Source organism: Apodemus sylvaticus, chromosome 10 (genome assembly GCF_947179515.1).
Source record: "Apodemus sylvaticus chromosome 10, mApoSyl1.1, whole genome shotgun sequence".
NCBI lineage: Eukaryota > Metazoa > Chordata > Mammalia > Rodentia > Muridae > Apodemus > Apodemus sylvaticus.
This window is the reverse complement of record NC_067481.1, coordinates 16,548,741-16,568,647: the sequence shown is the minus strand read 5'-3', so window position 1 is coordinate 16,568,647 and position 19,907 is coordinate 16,548,741. Positions and strand designations below refer to the sequence as shown.

The following is a 19,907-nucleotide window of genomic DNA, read 5'->3' as shown; positions in this document are numbered from 1 at the left end:
GCTGACCTTCAATTGAACCAGCACCATTTGTTGAAAAGACTATCTTTTTTCCACTGGATGTTTTCCGCTCCTTTGTCGAAGATCAAGTGACCATAGGTGTGTGGGTTCATTTCTGGGTCTTCAATTCTATTCCACTGATCTACCTGCCTGTCACTGTATCAATACCATGCAGTTTTTAACACTATTGCTTTGTAGTACTGCTTGAGGTCCAGGATACTGATTCCCCAGAAGTTCTTTTACTGTTGAGAACAGTTTTAGCTATCCTGGGTTTTTTTGTTATTCCAGATGAATTTGAGAATTGCTCTTTCTAACTCTATGAAGAACTGAGTTGGGATTTTGATGGGGATTGCGTTGAATCTGTATATTGCTTTTGGCAAGATGGCCATTTTAACTATATTAATCCTGCCAATCCACGAGCATGGACTCATACATATAAAATACATAAATCTTTAAAAAACAAAACTGTCCTTTTTTTGATAAGCTAGCATCTCTATTGATGTTTTTGAAGATAAGCAAATATTTCTCTTTTTTTCTTACATATATAGCCCTGGCTGGTTTTGACTTGCTATGTAGAACAGGCTAGGCTTAAACTTCCAAGTGCTATAGTTAAAAGTGTGTAATACCGCATCTGGCTCAAATATTGACTTTTAAATATGAACCATGTTGCCTGCTTTTGTGTGGCCCCCACTGACAGCCAGTGACTGACAGAGAGGTCCAGAAGTTGGAAGATAATAAGAAAGCACAAGCCTTACCAGGGGGTAAGTGATGATGAATGCCACCCACCCAAGCAGCAGGAAGATGCTCAGGATGATAGTAGCCATGTCCTTGAGCATGGAGTCCATGGGGGCCTCCGGCTTGGCAGGGGCACGGGGCAGCTTCTCTTCCACATCCTGAGATACGGTGGTTGGTGTGTTGTCTGATGTCTGGTCAACTAGGTTGATAACCTTGTATAGAAGAGATTTTCTAAATGTCTAGCCAGATACAGATTGAAGTCAGCACTCAAAGGAAGCTATGTCTATTTAAAAGTTAGGACTAAAGTGAAATTTTTTTCTGGTTCATTAAATTCCGATGGACCAGATAACTGTTGCCTCTTTTTAAGCAATTGCTGTGAGAGACTGTACAATTCTACAACAATGCTGCCACTATTCAGAGATTTTAGAACAATATATTTGGAAATACTTTTAGACCCTGACATTCTTTAAAAAATTTGAAGGGGGGAGGGTAAACAGGGGGGATGGGATAGGGAGTTTTCAGTGGGGTAAGGTGGAAAGGGGTTAACATTTGAAATGTAAATAAAGTAAATATCTAATAAAAAAAGAAATGATTTTTTAATGATAAATTTCAATATTGATTTTAATGATAAATTTTTAACTCCTTTGATAGTAGATTTGCTAATTAAGGGAAACTGTAAAATCATGTAAGTCATATATAGAAAAAAAGTCTAGTGAAAGTTGGTCATCAATTTGATACCTTTTTACACTGAAAAATAAAGCTAGCTGGGGCATGCAGAAGTCCTGGGTTTAATCTCCACACCACAAACAAATCCAACCATAAAAACAAAGCAGGGCTGTACAAGTCTGAAGATCAGAGTTCAAATCCCAAGAACCCACATAAAAGCCCAATGTTGTAGAAGCATATGTGCACCTGTGACCCCATCAGTGGGGTGAAGGTGGAGACAGGAGGATCACTAGAGCTTGATGATCATCAGTTCAGCTCCAGAGTCAGAGAGAGACTGCCTCAAGGGAACAAGGTGGGGAGCGAGAGGAGAATACCCAACATCTAGCCTCCTTACTTATGCATACCCTCATACTGTACAACACACACATACACACCAACACACACCAACACACACCAACAAAAAACAAGATGGTTGTTCATACATATATATGTGCAGGCATATACCTACCATACCTAAGAAAGCAATAAAGCCACTGCCTTAGGTTGTTTTTCCAAAGTTAGAGAAAAGTATCAGATGCTTTTATTAAATGCTTATGAAAAATAACAAAAAGTAAATGCTAATTGAAGCTCCAAATTGTATGCAATAATGAATATTTAGGACTTTAATAAGATCTAAGAGCAACACAGTTCAGGATCTGTCTTAAAAATCAGCCTGTTCCTCCAACTCAGCTAATACCATAGATGATGAACAGAGACCATGAACTTAAAAGACTAATATTCCTCTGCTTTTAAATAAAACCTAAAGCCAGCTGTAGTGGTACATGTCTTTAAACCCAGCATTTAGGAGACAGAGGGTAGATAGATTTGTGAGTTCAAGGCCAACCTGGTCTACATAGTGAGTTCCAGAAGTACTATATAATAAGACCTTGTCTTAAAAAACAAACAAGATAGACAGACAGACAGACAGCACATCTCTCAAGTGATTTGTTAGACCCCAGATGATCTGTAAGAGTAGCTCTCGCTCTTACAAACTTCCCCAGTCTAGTTCCTTCTCCACCACCCCTCCCTACTCAGTGGGACTGCAGGAGTCCAGGCCTGAATTACTAGCCTATTAAGGCCTTCAGAAACCTCCAAGTCCCCTTTGCTGGCCATGAAGGCCAGAAAAAAATTCTCCCCAACACCCTGATATCGGACCAGGAAAGCAATAGGGCATACCAGAAGATGAAGGCAAGACAGCAAGTCTGAGGGCTTTGGGGACTCTTGACTGAAGCTCCCAGCTTCTGCTCAGAGGCCCTTTCACTCAGGTACTCTATGAGAAGCTCTGGGGTGGCCCAGCGGAGGCCCTGACCTAACACTGTTAGGAGAAGCTAGAGCCACTGGTTCACGCCTACTCACTTCTTCAAAGCTCCTTTTTTCCGAGTCAGCAGGAATCACATTTTCTCGATGTTTGGGCAGGTTGTTAGGAAATCTCTCCAGCATCTTGGTGGATGCAGACAGAGGCGTTTCATGGTGTCCTACAAGAGGAAACAAACCCTTAATGAGAACACTTTCCAGGGAGTGGTAGCTCAACACAAAATTTTAGCAACTCTTTACCCTCTGAGGAAGTCTTTCCTACAATGAAATCTCATATCTACACAACGAGAAAAAGGTAAATACAACTACTAGAGAATTAGTATGAAAACAGAATCTTTTATTTTTCAAGGCAGGGTTTCTCTATGTAACAGTCCTGAGCATTCAAGACCAGCCTGGTCCACATAGTGAGTTCCAGGACAACTAGCACTACATAGTGCAACCCTGTCTCCAAATACCTCAAAAACACTCCCTGTCCTCAATAGAAATTTTAGGATTGGGAAGCCGGTTCAGTCAGTAAAGTGCTTGTGAAAGCAAGACGACCCAAGTTCAATCCCCAGAACCCATATGAGAAAAGTTGGTCAAGTGTATGCAATCCAATGGGGAGATGGAAACAGACTGATCTCTGGAGCTTGTCCCATAGCTAGCCTGACCTAATGAGTGAATTCTAGGCCATGAAAGGCTCCGTCTCAGAAAGCAACAGAGGAATGACAACTGAAATTGTCCTCTAGTCTCCACACAAATGCATATGCATACCTGCACACACATGTGAAATACAAATTTTAAAATAAAACAAGATTGATTAATTGACAGCAGAACGCAGTCTTCTGCTTTAAAAAAAAAAAAAAAAACATTTTCTTTTATTATTAAGTCATGCCCATATGTGGGTATGTGCAATTTTCAAGCTTAGATGACAGATACCCCTGGAGCTAAAATTACTGTCCCGTTCTCAGGCAGAGTTCTAGTCCTTCTCTGAGCTACACTTGAGGTCTACCTAAGGAGTGGTGAGTGCCTGAGAGAATGAGAGAAGCAAGTGCTGGCTGGACCAGCAGAGTGACGCCCATCACCAGCTACTGCTCTGTACACACTAGTTCATGACCGACTGGCATTCAGCACACCTCCATCCCATCATCTAGTGTATAAAATAAAAGAAACAAAGTAACTAAAATAAGGAACTGGAGTTTTGAAAAGCCCATAGGTTTCCCTCATTCCTGTTCTCTCACTGGATGAGCTTGGTTCAGGCTTTTGGTGGGGTTTTTTTGTTTTTTGTTTTTTGTTTTGATTTTTTTTTTTTTCCGAGACAGGGTTTCTCTGTGTAGCCCTGGCTGTCCTGGAACTCACTCTGTAGACCAGGCTGGCCTTGAACCTTGAACTCAGAAATCTGCCTGCCTCTGCCTCCCAGAGTGCTGGGATTACAGGCGTGCGCCACCACAGCCAGGCTCAGGCTTTTTACTCTATACTATTTTGTCTTCTTTGTGGTTGTGTGTGGAGTTTGCCTCCCCAGTGCTGGGATTAAAGGTGTGTGTCACGCCTGGCTTTACCTGGCTTCTGACATGGTTCATATCCCCTCACAGTAAGCACTTCACCCAGTGACTCCTCCACTTCCTCAGCCCTCACCCCATGATCTCTCCACTACTACGAGACCTATTAGAGACTGTGTGCCATGCGTACCAAGGCAAAGCTTGACAGGAACTAGCCAGAGCTTGCCCTTCATCTGGAAAGTCCCTCTTTAATCCCTCATCTGACCTCAATCTTTTCAGGTTTTTTGTCACCTACAGTGTGACATGGTTCTTTCAGGGAAACCTACTTTTGTTTTGAACCATCACAAATTTTCTCATGCATACCATGGCCTGCTGAGGCATGCTTTGCTCTACAAAAGGGTTTTCTCATGTGTGGCTTCCTGTGTCAGAGTTCTGCGTCAGACTTGGTATCTGAATGTGAATAACCATGGGTTACCGAGGCCAACCCACAAGAATGATCAACAGCCAGGAGAAATGAAGTCCTTCCACAGGCCACCCTGCATTACAATGTCAGGTCTACCTCATTCCCTGAGCTGCTACTGTTGGGAGTTCTACATGTCTGTAAGGCTACTGATAGACTCTGGAGAAGTCACCGAGATTCCTTATAAACAGGCTTGCACTGAAGAAGGATGTTCAGTAATATCCCACTGTACACTTAGAAGCTATCTCTGCAAGTCTATCCCAAGGCTCTTAAAACATTTCTATATAAACAATGCCCAATCTTTGTGAATTATCTGTCCTTAAGCAAACAGATGCAGACTCTGAAGCAAGAGGCACAGGGCCAGCTTACTGCACTGGGTCGCCAATGACAGTTCATGCCTATCTGACAAAGGACTAAGGGATGTTGAATACCAGGTCAGGGTCACTGCTGGGGGCAAGAAACAGAACAATAGACCCCACCTTCTGATTTAATTAGATCCATTTCATTTCCAAGATGAATGTGAAGGTAGACTATCTTGCAGTCTTCCACAAGAACCAAAGGCCCTATCTTGGCATTAACAGGTATAATCAGTGTATTTCCACTGCCTTATTTTAAGCTGACCAGCTACAGAATTCCTCACAGAGGACCGCAGAACTGAGGGTTCTTACTCAGCTTCCTCTTAGAGCATGTTGGCTTCCCAGTTGTCTTACTCTGATAATTTAAAGGGATTTTAAAGGGATCTCACTTTCCAATTCTACCACAGAGATTCCTCTTGAACATTTTCAGGACTATCATACACATTTCCTTTGTGCTACTTCTTAACCACTGCCAGGCAGTTTATGGACCTTTCATTAGTACATAAAACCCAGCAGCCTTGTACTTCTTATTAGCTCTGCTCAATTAGCTTTCCCTTCCCATCAGTGTGGATCCAATCATGCATACTTTCTCAAACTACTTCTCTGAAGAAAAGAAAGAGTTCTTGTATTATTTTCTTTGCCTATATTTGATGCACACACACAGCTATGAAGAATTAAAAATTAAAAGGCACAAAGAACAGGGTCTTTCAGATGACCTGCAAATAGAATGATCAGAGCTCAAGTACAGCCAGTTTTCCTCCTACAGATGGCTCCTAGGAATTCATATTCTGGTGCAGACTCACTGCCTGGCAGGCCCTGCTGCTTCCTGGGTCTACACTCTCTTAGCTACACATCTACTCTGGCCTGCTGGGACTCAGCCCACCTCTCATGTTTAGGCTAGGTCATCAGAATTGCTGTGTATTGTTGGTAGAGGGGCACAGGAAGGAAAGATCAGATTTAAGAAGATTCCATCCTAGCTGGGCAGTGGTGGCACACGCCTTTAATCCCAGCACTTGGGAGGCAGAGGCAGGCGGATTTTTGAGTTCGAGACCAGCCTGGTCTACGGTCTACAGAGTGAGTTCCAGGACAGCCAGGACTGCACAGAGAAACCCTGTCTTAAAAAAAATTTAAAAAAAAAGAGAGAGAGAGAAAAGAAAAGACAAGACAAGACAAGACAATCCTGCTCTAGTTACCTGCGACACTTGCCAGGGACACAATCTCCCTCTTCTGCCTGTGTCTGCCATACTCACTGCTTTGGGGTGTCATCTCAACCTCTCATCTTTGTAACCAGGCCTTTAATTCAACCCCAGGGTCATGGATAGTGATGGCAGCAACAATGGGAAGAAGAAAAAGAGAGAAGGGCCAAGGTGCAGCCCAGAGCCAAAGCATGCTTAGTATGCCTAAGGCCCTGGTCTCCACCTCAGCAAAGAGAAAATATTATGGGAGGGAGTGAAGCCAAGCACGTGGGAAGCATGGACTAAACAAATTGAGGGTAGCCTGAGTAACAGCGTCATTCTGTCGCCAACAATATGAAACAACCAAAAAATTAGACTGAGGAAGAAACTCCCCTAGAGCCGTTCTGTGATGGCCCAGGAACAGCTCTGACTCTTCACAGCTGCTGATTCTGGTTTTTCCTCAGACTGCTAAGTATTTTGCCTTTATTTCCACAACTGTCAATCATCATGGGTCTTAAACTTGTCCTGTCCAGCCTCTTAAGCATTGATTCCTATTCCGAATGACAAGCCCCAGTATTCTAAGTTATAGAGTGGAAATATAGAGGGTACCCACCTTACATGGTCACTGTGAGGAACAGGGTGCAGACATTGCCTGAAATTTACACCAAGGGTTTCAATCTTGGAGAGAAAATGGCTTCTGGGGACCTGATTAAGCAACCTAGAACTCTGTAACTCCTTTGAAATAAAAATATTCCCAGGCCTAAACCGTCTTGACACTGACAGAGCACAGGATGCAGTCACAATGAGTAGCGGCAGTAAAGCAGCAGGGCTGGCTTCTGCCCACCAGAGGGCAGTACATCACCACCCAGCAAGCAGCAGCTCTTACCTATGAGAAGCCAGTAATTCCTCAAGTAATTCAGCTTGCTCTTCCCTTTGAGTCCAGGATCAAACTTGAGGTCTGTGCTGGGAGTGATCACACACTCTCCTTTGTCTCCAATGGTGACACCATCTGTCTGGGGACCTTCCAGCAAAGGAAGAGTGCTGCCTCGAGGCTGTGGAGATGCGATGCAGTGAGTTGCAGGGCAGGCAGCAGAGTTTCCCTAAGTCCTACAGCACATCCTCTACCTATTGTCCCCTAAAGGGACAGTTGTGGCTCACACAGCTCAACAGTCATCAATGATCAAAGCATGACACAAAGATCCTGGACCAGGCAAGGGAAGTTCTACTGACATCTTTTCAGATTTTTTGCTTAAGACAGAACTCAAGCAGCCCAGGCTGTTCTTGAACTCTAGACTCTCCTGTTTCCATCTCACAAATGCTGGCATTACAGGCATTAACTATCATGTCTGATCCTGCCATGTCACATTTGCCTGTTTGGGTACCAAGAACCAGAAGAACATGTATTATAGAACTCCAAGAAGCTACTATTAGAAATTCTATGAAACTATGTAAGAATCTATATGGTCACAGATGACACAATTGACAGTGTGGAATAAACCAGTGAGTTAATAGAGTCAGGGGTGGCCTCACTGCTACAGCAGCCACCCAACTCACCAGGCAGACAGTATACAACCGGCCAGCCCAGGCACTAGCACACCAGGAGTGTAATGTTCCAGTCACTCAGTGAGAGTGCTAAAAGTAGGCTGGGGAAGCCTAGGAGGCACAGAGCGCTCACAGAGGGATTGAGCGGGGAAGGAAGTGAGAGCACCAGCAACTGAAGCTCAGGAGAAGTAATAGGGAAGTTTGGGTGAACATGGAAAGCATGTGCTTGTATGGACCATGCGACCCCCCCAAAACTAGCAGAGGCAGCTAAGCATGGTGGGACTAGCTTGAAGCAAGCCTAACGGTTAGATCCGAACACAAAGCCACGGAGAACAAGTGTTTCCTGGCTTCAGGAAGCTGCTTCTGTTAACATCTGCTTTCAACGTAGGATGTGGATTTGTAGAAGCTGCTCGTGATTCACTCAGCTCTGCATTTCCCCTTCTTAGCCAGATGTTTACATAAAACTCAATGTCACTTTTTGCTGAAAAAAGGAACAAAAGCAGTGAAGAAACTGCATCTTTGGGTCTCACAGTTGACTCACCACGACAGCAACCCCCTCATGCACCATTGAGGGAGAGGCATAGAGGCTGGTGGAATACTTCCCAACGTACAGAGTAGGCCTGAGAAAACACCAGAAACATACATTCTTAAGTCCTTTTATGTCTAATCAAGCATCAGCTGCCACACATGGGCCATGCAATTCCCACAAGAAAGCCAGTGAGGTGGCAGGGTACTGTGGAGAGACAGGGCAGCTGGACCTCAGGCCCCAGCTTTACCTGTCACCTACAGAACCGGAAGCCTCTTTCCTCGCCTGCCAATGCCAGGACTGGACTAGCCTTAGTCTAGGGTAGCCTGAGGACTCAGCACCTGCGGCCAGTCTCTCAGCTGACCAAACTGGCCGGCACTCTCTCAGAACCACACTCAGCATCACCATGCTGCTGCGGGCTTTCTGAGGACGTCAAGGGTCAGCAGAGGAACAGGTTCCCCATTCCAGATGCTGAGAACAAAAGGAATGTACAAGATATATAAACCAGGAGGGTAGTGCACACCTGTAATCCCAGGGTACATAGCAGACCTGGGGCCAGCCGAGACTCTTGAGACCCTGCCTCAAATAAAGAAAATAAATAAAACAAAAAGAAAAAAGGAAGGAAGGATGGAAGGAAGGAAGGAAGGAAGGAAGGAAGGAAGGAAGGAAGGAAGGAAGGAAGGAAAGAAGAAAGAAAGAAACTCCAATCCAAACTGAGTGATATTTCCTGGTAATGTGCTCCTACCTGAGATATCCCAGAGGGCTGTCTAGTACCAGCATGAAAACAGTAGGAGCTATACCTATAGTCTGCCAGTAATTACTACTGTCAGGAGCCTTGGATCAGTCACCTGTGAAATTATCCAAACTTCTTGCTTCAAATACCTTCCACCTAAATGATGTTTCACTATAGACAACACTTTCACACATATGATCATATCAACTATGATCACAAACCCATGAAGTAGGAAGATTGAGGCCTAACCTGTTAAGTGATTGACGGGCTTTTAACAGGTAGAGATGAAGGATACAGCCTGCTGAGTCTTGGTCACATATAACATTTTCCCCCCTAATTTTTAAAATGAGTATGACATGCAATAAAAATTTAAAATATACAGTCTTGTACTACCATCTCCCCCTCATATTTTAAAGCTAATGTTCAACAAGTCCAGGTAGGTAGACACCTGTAATTCCATCACTTAGAAAACTGAGGCCTGCATGGGATTCATAATGGGACTTTCTCTTCAAGCCCATAAACATAATACAGAACCAGAGAGAAGAGGAGAAAGACAGTAACAGAGATGGTTTGCAGTATAAAGGGGTACTGTATGGCTTGCATTCTGAGGGTCCCAAATGAGCCTATGGTTTGGTTTTTTGCGGGCGGGGCGTGTATTTGTTTTTCATGACAGGGTTTCTCTGGGAAGCACTGGATGTCATGGAACTCCCTCTGTAGACCAGGTTGGCCTCCAACTCAGAGATCTGCCTGCCTCTGTCTACTTCAGCTGGGATTAAAGGCGTGCACCACCACCATCCCCCAGCTCAAAACAAGTCAGTGCGGACTCTTGATATTCTACATGAGCTCAGAGATATCTGCCAACCCCGACTCCCCAAGTACAGGGTATATTAACACTGTAGCAGTCCCAGAATGCCAGGGTTGTCCTTTGCTGCCTGTCCTGTCCTCTGTCCCAACTCCTCCAACTCACGTCAGCTTGCTCTTGGCCTCCGTCTCCTTGGGGAATGGATACTTCCACTTGGTGATGCGCCCCACTTCCCCAGACATGAAGGTCAAGTAGCGAAGAGTCTCCACAGCAACGTTGATGTGCACCACCTTTCTCAGGCCCTCCCGCTGCCAGACGTAGAAGGCCACCACAGGAGAGGCATAGTTTTGGATCCACAAGACATCCCCGGATTCACTGTCCACAGTTACCACCAGTCCATCGCCATTGGACACAAAGTGGGACATCTCTAAGGATCAAAGAAAGCACGTCAACCGCATTCTACAACCACCTCTATTCTCTTGGCAAGCTGCAGTCATTTAATTGAAGTGGAGACTTCTAGAATATTCTCAGGTCACAAGAGTTCACTGGTTTCCAATGAACTCTTCAGTTTCAAGACACTGAGATATGCCTGGCTTGTAAATGCCAAATAGGCTTCTTTTCCCATGCCCCTGTCTTTTTAAAAATTTATTCTATCAATAAGTGAGAGTAAATACTGAGAGGAAAGGAGTTAATGCAAGTGCCAATGGCACTGACATCTTATAGCAATCACTGAAAACCTGGGCACTCAGAGACTGTGTGAGGTCCTGAGCCAGAAAGATCAGTCGTACTTTCAGATACCAGTGTTAAGATAATAAACAGTCGGTAGTTAGCATATGAGTTGCAGACTGCTACAGCTAGAACTTATTAGAGTATAAACCACATTTAAATGTGGACTGCCTTTTCTTATTGTGGTACTAGGGCTGGACCAGGGACTTAAGTATGCTAGGCAAGACTTTTGTTGTTGTTTTGTTTTTGAGACAGTCTCTATGCAGCTCTGGCTGCCCTGGAACTATGTAGACCTAAAATGATTTTAAGATTCATTTATTTTATGAATATGAGTTTATACCTGCATGTTCGTATTTATGTGTACCACATATTTATATGTACTATGTATTTATGTGTACTGCTCATCTGTCTAGTGTCCACAGAGGCTAGAAGAAGACATTTGATCTCCTGGAATGTAGTTACAGGCAATAGTGATCTGAGCCATCATATGATAGGAACTGAACTTGGGTCCTCTGCAAAAGCAAAAAGTGCTCTGAGCCATCTCTTCAGCTTCCTAGAGTGGACTTATTAATGGAGGTATTGATGCCGCATGCTAACATCTGATTCTACTGCTCATGTGCTGGTAGTACATTCCTGCTGTGATACATAAGGACTGAAAAAGTGTGCCTTCCCATCTCTCTGGCTAAAGCTGTCATCACAAGCCAATGAAAAATCCAGAACTGGGTGATAAAGGGTTACTTTTTTAAAATCCTGCTTTCAAGACTTTCCCCCCACTTTCTCTTCTATTAGACTCAGTGTATCTGGTTTTATGTGGAAGTCCTTGATGCACTTGGACTTAAGCTTTGTACAGGGAGATAAGAATAGATCAATTTGCATTCTTCTACATGTTGACCTCCAGTTGAACCAGCACCATTTGTTGAAAATGCTGTCTTTTCTCCACTGGATGGTTTTAGCTCCTTTGTCAAAGCTCAAGTGACCATAGGTGTATGGGTTCATTTCTGGGTCTTCAGTTCTATTCCATTGATCTACCTGCCTGTCACTGTACCAATACTGTGCTGTTTTTAACACAATTGCTCTGTAGTACAGCTTGAGGTCAGGGGTGCTGATTCCCCAAGAAGTGTTTTTATTGTTGAGAATAGTTTTCGCTATCCAGGGTTTTTTGTTATTCGAGATGAATTTGAGAATTGCTCTTTCTAACTCTATGAAGAAATGAGTTGGAATTTTGATGGGGAATACATTGAATCTGTAGATTGCTTTTGGTAAAATGACCATTTTTACTATATTAATCCTGCCAATCCACAAGGAACATGGGAGATCTTTCCATCTTCTGAGGTCTTCTTCCATTTCTTTCTTCAGAGACTTGAAGTTCTTGTCATACAGATCTTTCACTTGTTTGGTTAGAGTCACACCAAGATACTTTATATTGTTTGTGGCTACACATGGAGTATGTACACATGGCTCTAGCTGCATATGTAGCAGAGGACGGCCTTGTCAAGCATCAATGGGAGGAGAGGCCCTTGGTCCTATGAAGGCTCAATAGATGCCCCAGTGCAGGGGAATCGAGAGTGGGGAGATGGAGAGTGGGTAGATGGAGGAACACCCTCATAGAAGCAGGGGGAGGGAGGAGGAGATAGGGGGTTTCTGGAAGCAGGGGAAACGGGGTAAGCAGATAATACTTGAAATGTAAACAAATTAAAGCAAACAAACAAACAAGAAGCATGTAAACCACACACACACTCACACACACACACACACACACACACACACACACACACACAAAAGAAAGAAATGAAGGGAAAAGGGAAAAAAAGGGAAAAAAAGGGAAAAGGGAAAAGGGAAAGGGAAAGGAAAGGAAAGGAAAGAAAAGAGGAAAGAAAGACTGAATAGTAGGTGTATCACATGATAACTCTGGATTCTTTAAAAGAAATGTCAGATGTGTACCAGGATATAGATGAATTCTTTTAAGATCGCTAAGAACTAATTCTGATGTTGATAAAGGTGGTGATGTTAACAACTTTGGAGCAATCATTTCTAGATGTGGAAGGTGCATCCTTTTGTCAGGCACACTTACTGTAGTCCACGTCATCCTCAGGCAGTGAGGCTGCATAGTCAAAATAGGTGGCATTCCAGCGGAGCTCCCGGGTCTTGGTGTCATACATGGTGATGGTGTATTCTGAAGAATACAGACTAGTTGGTTACCATGGAGGGGCTGTAGAACCTACTGAGATGTTATATAATTACAATAAGAACATTTTCACTAGATTGCATTAAGGCTATCCATGTCAAAAAGGAAAGACCAGGTGGAGGACTAAAGTCCCAGACATGTTGAAAGGGAAAGACCAAGTGGAGGACATAAGTCCCAGACAGAAGAGTGAACCTGACAGAGACAAGTCACCCTTGCTCTGCTCTGCAACACACAGTTCATTGAATCATTAGCTATGCAGTGGCTGTTTTTACACACTAATTTTCAGGGTTCTTTATTACATGATAAGATATAGGTAATATTAGATATAGGTAATATGGGTTCCTAAGTTGGGCAGTAGTGGCACATGCCTTTAATCCCAGCAGTTGGGAGGCAGAGGCAGGTAGATCTCTGTCAATTCAAGGCCAGCCTGGTCTGCAAAGTAAGTTCCAGGACAGCCAGGGCTACAAAGAGAAACCCTGTCACAAAAAAACAGAAAGAAGAAAAGGGAAAGAAAATGCCACCTGGAAGTGGCATGGTACCCTAACAAAAACCTAAACTATGTGGCACTGGTTTTAGGATCAGGTAGCAGAAAGTGGGAAGGTGACAAGATGTGGAGACACAAACTTGAAAGGACAAGTGAGGAAGCCACTGTGGGAAGCTGAAAGGGGTAGTCTAGTTATGAGCTTACAGAGTAGACAGTAAGGCTACTGTTTGCAGTCAGCTGGAAGACAGAAGAGGTGCTACTGGACTCAGCAGTCTAACTAAAGAGACTTGGGGCAGCAGCAGAAAGTGCTAAATGGTTTTCCTAGCTGTGTATGACATGCTGCAAGACAATGAGTTCAGGAAGAAATGTGTCAGCTTCAAGCAGGATAGAGGACAGAGGACAGAGGAAATAGAGTTCAGGATAGACTCTCCAGCTGAAAAAGACTCGGCTAAAAAGGAAGTCCAGAGTTAACAGCAGGGGGAAAAAGTTTCAGGTCAAACTCAGGTGAGTGTATAATATCCTTCTTAGAGACCTCAGGAAAATTTAGGATGATACTTTGGAGGCTCTCCACTAGCTGGAGTCAGAGAAATGATGGCTCATGGCAGTCTCACATTCTCAAGTGGACATTCGTGGTATGGCATTTACCTAATAGGCTGACTATAATTCAACACATGAGAAGCCCACTAAGTTTTTAGAGTAATATTAGTACAATACTCAGTAAAGAGGGGTGGGATCTAAGCTTCCTACTTTTAACAAGGAACAGATGGAGAAAGCTACAGAACTAGCTACAGAACTCTCTCCTTCCTTCCTTCCTTCCTTTCTAGTTCACTTAATTTTATTTCACGTGCATTGGTGTGAAGGTGTCAGAGCTCTAGGAGTTACAGTCAGTTGTGAGCTGCCATGTGGATTGAGTTCAGGTCCTCTAGAAGAGCAGCCAGTGCTCTTAATAAGTCATCTCTCCAGCCCATCTTTCTTTTAAAATTTTATATATATATTATCCTTTACCCTTTGTCCTTCCCCTTTGAACAAGAACATTTATCACGGCCATCCTGTCCCATTGTACACCAAGTTAAAGAAGGGAAAGGCACAAGAGGAGAAAACCCTCCTCAGCATCCCTCTCATTTGCTCATTAGGACACAGTTTCCTGCCCCCCCCCCGCCCCCACCTTGCACACACTCACACGCAGCTGAGGCTGTGCTGCATTCCTGACTCTCTTGCCTTTCCCTTCTACCTGTTGGGATTCCAGGTGCACACCACCACGTTCAGTGAGAACTTGTCTCTTTAATTCAGTCTCCAGATCAGAGGATCCTCATCTACCATCATGCCTGATACAGATGCCAAGACACTGGGTTTGATTGAATTTTAGGGATCTTGGAAGGAGGTGAACGATTTGTATATGGGAAAGTCGCACTACTGTAGCCAGAGGACAGACTATGTAAGAGTCACTGACCAGGACCACTATCACTTCTTTCTTTTATGTGCAAGCCACTTTTTTCTATCAAGAGGCTATGTCTTTGTCTTCTCCCTTGGCTCTGGACCTACACTGATCAAATGACTGAAGCAGAAGAAGCCGTGTGAGGCATTCCAATATCCAGTGTTGCCCAAAAAGAAGTCATGTCAGTACAGGCTATCCATATATGTATGGGGCAAGTTTACATAGAGCTGAACCCAGTATCCCGGATGCGTTATCCCAGCATGAAGAGTAGAGAGGATCTGTGTGTGGAGCCCTCCTGAATTCCTCAGTCAACGTGTTAGGGACAACAAAACGGCCATTAATTAAGAAACTAGAAGCCAGGCAGTGGTGGTGCACACCTTTAATCCCAGCACTTGGGAGGCAGAGGCAGGCGGATTTCTGGGTTCGAGGCCAGCCTGGTCTACAGAGTGAGTTCCAGGACACCCAGGGCTACACAGAGAAACCCTGTCTCGAGAAAAACAAAAACAAAAACAAAAAACAAAAAACCAAAAAAACAACAACAACAAAAAACTAGGTTAGGCAGTTTATTATGAAGCAATAGCTAATGGACCAGTGGCTTTATGGACCAAGTACACACATTCCAACCTAAGCCAGAGCATGTCCAAACTCACTCTAATACCCAGACAGTTTTTAATCCCTGTGTGAATCTAGGAATCACTCTAAGGTTTTACTTGATGGAAAAGGAACAAATCTTAAGTGATCCTAACAGTTTGCAAATGAGAGTACTTGATTTTTATAGGGGAAGATGGCTGCTTTAACAGGCCGGTCAACTGATACATGTGTCCCCAGAACATGAGTTAAAATGGGGTGTTCCTTATCAAGGTGGGAGCTTGCAGCCAGAGAAACAGCTTCACAGAGGAGAGAACTTTTGAGCAGAGCTGTGAAAGAAGAAAGAACATTTACTTGCCAGACAGTCAAACCAGGCAGACCTGGTGGGGAGAGCCACTCCACTGTGAGTCCTTAAAAACAGCCTTGCTGTTCTCAGAGCTGTAGGTAGTGCAGCCCTTGAAAACATCTCACAAAGGGCAATGCGGCAGCTGGGTCAGAGTCATCTGGATATGCCTGGGGTCTGAAGGGTCTGAGAACTCGGACTGCCTGCAGAGGGCAACTCTGGCCACTTTTTGGAGAACAAATCTAGTAACAGAGGCCAGTGGAGGAGCTTTTTGCTAGCCACTCTAGAAGCAGGAAGGCTGTACAGCAAAGGCTTATTTCTTACCTGTCCGTCCAAGATATAGAAGGGAAGTTGACGGGCAGAGACTATCAGCAAAGGCTGATGACAAAGTCTGCTGCTTTTCGCCAGTCAGGAGGTCGATAACATACCAAATGTCTTGCTTTTTACCTGGAATGGTAGTGGATACACTGTTAACATCCACTGCAAATGGAAATTAATGGCATTGCCAAGGTAGCACTTCTAGCCATTCAAGAGCTTCTGTGCTGGGAGGCAGGCCTGAAATCCCTAGGATGCTGGAGATGCTTCTATAATGCTCTAGAAGTGACAAAGTAAATGTCAATGTAATAACTCCTTGGGCCACTGACCCTTATACTAATTTAATAACCTAAAGCTGACATAAAAATTTCTCTAAACCTTATAGTATGAAAATGTTCTCTTAACTTTCAAGTTGGATTTTATTGCTTTGAGTAACTATCTTAAATATGAAAAATCTTGCCTGTCCTTTTCCCATGAATGAGGATCTATATAAATACAAGCACACCTAGGGGCTCACCTCCAGGTAACAATGATAATGATTCATATTCTTCAACATCCCTACCAATTAGCCCACATGTGAAGCAGCACGTAACTATAATTAGTGTGTACCTGTGACTGGTCAGCAGAGTAGCTGTAACCTGATGCTAATGAGGTTAAAGTTATCTCAACCTTTGTCTCTAGCCAGTAAACACTTCCCAGGTCACAGGTTGTGCCTCTTGCCTTGGTCAGCTGATTAAATATGAATAGCACAGCCACATAAACACTTTTAGGAAAACATACAGCATATGAGTCTATGGCACAGACGTGGGCATCTTGGCTGGAAGGCCAACAGCCACTATAATATGTACACTTCTGTTCTTTAAGCCATACCTCTGGTCATTTATGCCTTCTTACTTTAATAATTATTTCCTACATCCAGAGTCCATGGAAGCAGAATAAAGAGAAGACAGAGAAGTTCCCAAGGCACCAGAATTTGTTAAAGCTATACTTAGCTGTAACAGATGTAACACACCATATTCCACACATGCACAACTTGTTTGTGGATCCTAACTGTTCTCAAAAATAATGTCTTCATAGGTCTGAAGATAGAGAGTAAATTACATCCAAGTAACTATAACCATAATACCTTCCATCTATGTGACATACATCTGGTTACTTCAAGGACCATTGCAGTCTGTATGATCTACCTATAGCTCCAATGGATGGATCGAATAATTGTATGCTCATAGACTCAGACATGACACTTAAGACATGGCACAAAGATGGTGGAAACACAATATCCCTTGACCACAGATGATGAATTGTTGGGAAAAGCTGGAAGACTGGTATGGAACTAGTCAAAAGATAGTCATATGGGCTCAGGGCATGGCCCAGAGGAGGGAAGGTTTGCTAGTCATTTCCTCTAACTACCTGGGCTGGGAGTTCCTCATTCTGAAAGGTTCATGCAAGAAGTAGGAGCAGTGGTGTCCCTAGAAAAACTTAAAAACCAACCTGCATTTGAGCCTTGGGAATGTATGAGAGATCCTAAAGCATGAATAGGCAATACATACTTTCAGTTCCTCAGAAAGAAAGCTGCTATGTACACACTGGCTATTATTGCTACTAGAATTTCAAGATAATATAGTTCTTTGTGCTACAAATGCATTTTTATTGACATTTTGGCAGCTTATGGTGGATCCTAACTGCCGAAGAAAAGCAGGTAAGCTGGTGCTTTGAAAGCTGAGACCCCACAGGTATGACGCAGTTTATATATGCAAGCTGCTAAGTGCTGCTTCTACCAAATATTCTGATAGCAGGAAATACTAAGAAAGCCCTATAATTAATAGGCAGGGCCTGGCTTCCCTTCCTTGTCTTGAACTATTATTGTATTTACTTTAAATTTTATCCATTTGAAGCTAGGTATGTTGCAATCATGAAACAATAGCAGTAGGCCAACCCAGCGGCTAAAAGCTTGTTAAATGAATAACTATATTAATAATGTCAACTTTTCCTTAGTGGGAGGGCGCTCTTTCTTAATTGGCTTGATGATGGTGGTATGAACAACCAAAGCACAACTAAGGCAAAAAAGACTTTTCTCAGAAAGATTTTAAAGAGAGTAACAACAGCCTGCTCTTTCAACCAGAACTTTCCCAGAATCCAGGAATCACTTTTAAAAAAGAACCAAGTTTTTAGTACTGTAAACAAGAACTCTTACCCATGTAGAGGATCCCATCTGAACTTCGGCATGGGGATGCCTGAACCAATTCTGGGATAGTAAAGGGAAGTTTCTTTAAAAACAAAAAGAAACAAAAAAGGGGGGGGGGGACAGAGGGAGGGAGGGAGAGGGAGAGGGAGAGGGAGAGGGAGAGGGAGGGAGAGAGAGAGAGAAGAAGAAGAAGAAAAAAAAACAGGAAAAAAGTTAACTAAGTCTTGTGAAATTAATTTTACCAAACATGCTGTTTCTGTTACCCAGTTCTTCTAAAAACAGAGAAGCACATTGCAGATGGGAATTTCTAGTTGGAACTTAAGAAGGAGGTCCTGGCCGGCGGTGGTGGTGCACGCCTGTAATCCCAGCACTCTGGGAGGCAGAGGCAGGCGGATTTCTGAGTTCGAGGTCAGCCTGGTCTACAGAGTGAGCTCCAGGACAGCCAGGACTACACAGAGAAACCCTGTCTCAACAAAACCAAATCCAAAAAAACCAACCAAAAAAAAAAAAAAAGAAGGAGGAGGAGGAGGTCCTGGGCTTCCACATGGACTTCCCCCATCTCTGAACTCTGTACACTGACTCATTTATTTGACACAGGATATACAAGCCCCTCAGGTCTCCTGTCTAGTTATTCCCTGAGGGTGTCATAAACCTTTTCTGAGAAGATCACACAAATATAAAGATATATTGAGACACGGTTTCTCTGTGTAATAACCCTGACTTTCCTGGAACTCCCTCTGCAGACTGGGCTGGCCTCAAACTCACAGAGATAATCTGCTACTGCCTCCCAAGTGCTGGGATTAAAGATGTGCACTACCATGCCTGGAGCCAGTGTTGGATAATTTAAGAGAGAAAGAAATCTCCTGTCTTTAAATATGACCCAAGGGCAGCCAGGCTAGGGAGAATGACAATGTCTTTACCGTGGCATGGATGCTGAAAAGAAGCAAACTTAGAAGGAGGCTCAGGCTTCAAGGAAAGGAGAAGCCATGACCGCACAAGCAACACAAAGGCCTGAATTTTGATGTTTTCTTCAGTAAGTAATTCTTCTCACTGAAAACAGAGCCTTTGGGTTATAAAAAGGAAGTTATGGTAGGTGCCGGGAAAAGAGACTCCTACTGTTTCAACACATTTCATCATAAACTGCTCCTTCTGCACCCACAGCTGACCTCTGATGCCCTTCTGGCCACTGCTTGTTTTGATGAACTTTATTTTTGGAACAGGCCCTGAAACTATGCAGTTACCTGCTGTTAACTTGTACCATACTCACCTTTTCTCCAAGCAAGAAAAGATTTCTTGGTAGTGTTAATAAATAGAACCATAGGTAGTAATTAACTATCTGCATTTTCCCATCATTCCAACACTCAAACTAAACTTAGAAAAAGGAAAAATGCCAGCAAAAGGTAGCAATGCCTAGAGCTTGCAGATGTTTCTGGAATCAGAAAGTCCTTGTCCATCCAGCACTTAGAGTCCTATACTCCAAGACAGGCACTACAACAGCTCTGAGAGCATCCTCGGAAATCACACCTTTCTAAGTCCAAACACCAATCCTGGAAGCTTTGGTCTTGGTTCATTCCTTGACTTGTCTCTTCTATACCTCTAAAGTGGGGGGCAACACCCACGGACTAACAAGTAGTTCAAATGAGATGACTTACAGCCTTCACCCCACACTATTTCCAGCAAGCAAAATGCTTAAAACACAGATGTGTTTCATGTGACGAGGAGAGACACCGACACCAACTGGACACGTGAAGGGCCGAGTGCATGCAGCTGCTCCCCAAGCCTGCTTCTGTCTGCGTCAGTCCCAGGTGCTCGAAACCTAATTT

General features: G+C 43.6%; 1 protein-coding gene across 2 annotated transcripts in view; it reads right to left on the bottom strand.

Moving 5' to 3' along the window:
* Ern1 (endoplasmic reticulum to nucleus signaling 1) overlaps positions 1-19,907 on the bottom strand; it is an 89,289-nt gene that overhangs the window by 17,382 nt on the left and 52,000 nt on the right. For both annotated transcript variants that reach the window (XM_052197451.1, XM_052197452.1), the window contains 8 exons: positions 18,094-18,166; positions 15,909-16,031; positions 12,621-12,722; positions 9,989-10,250; positions 8,304-8,382; positions 7,107-7,272; positions 2,794-2,912; positions 753-944 (listed from right to left, as the gene is read on the bottom strand). In XM_052197451.1, coding sequence (XP_052053411.1) covers positions 753-944; positions 2,794-2,912; positions 7,107-7,272; positions 8,304-8,382; positions 9,989-10,250; positions 12,621-12,722; positions 15,909-16,031; positions 18,094-18,166 — 1,116 coding nt within the window. The remainder of the gene's footprint in view (positions 1-752; positions 945-2,793; positions 2,913-7,106; positions 7,273-8,303; positions 8,383-9,988; positions 10,251-12,620; positions 12,723-15,908; positions 16,032-18,093; positions 18,167-19,907) is intronic.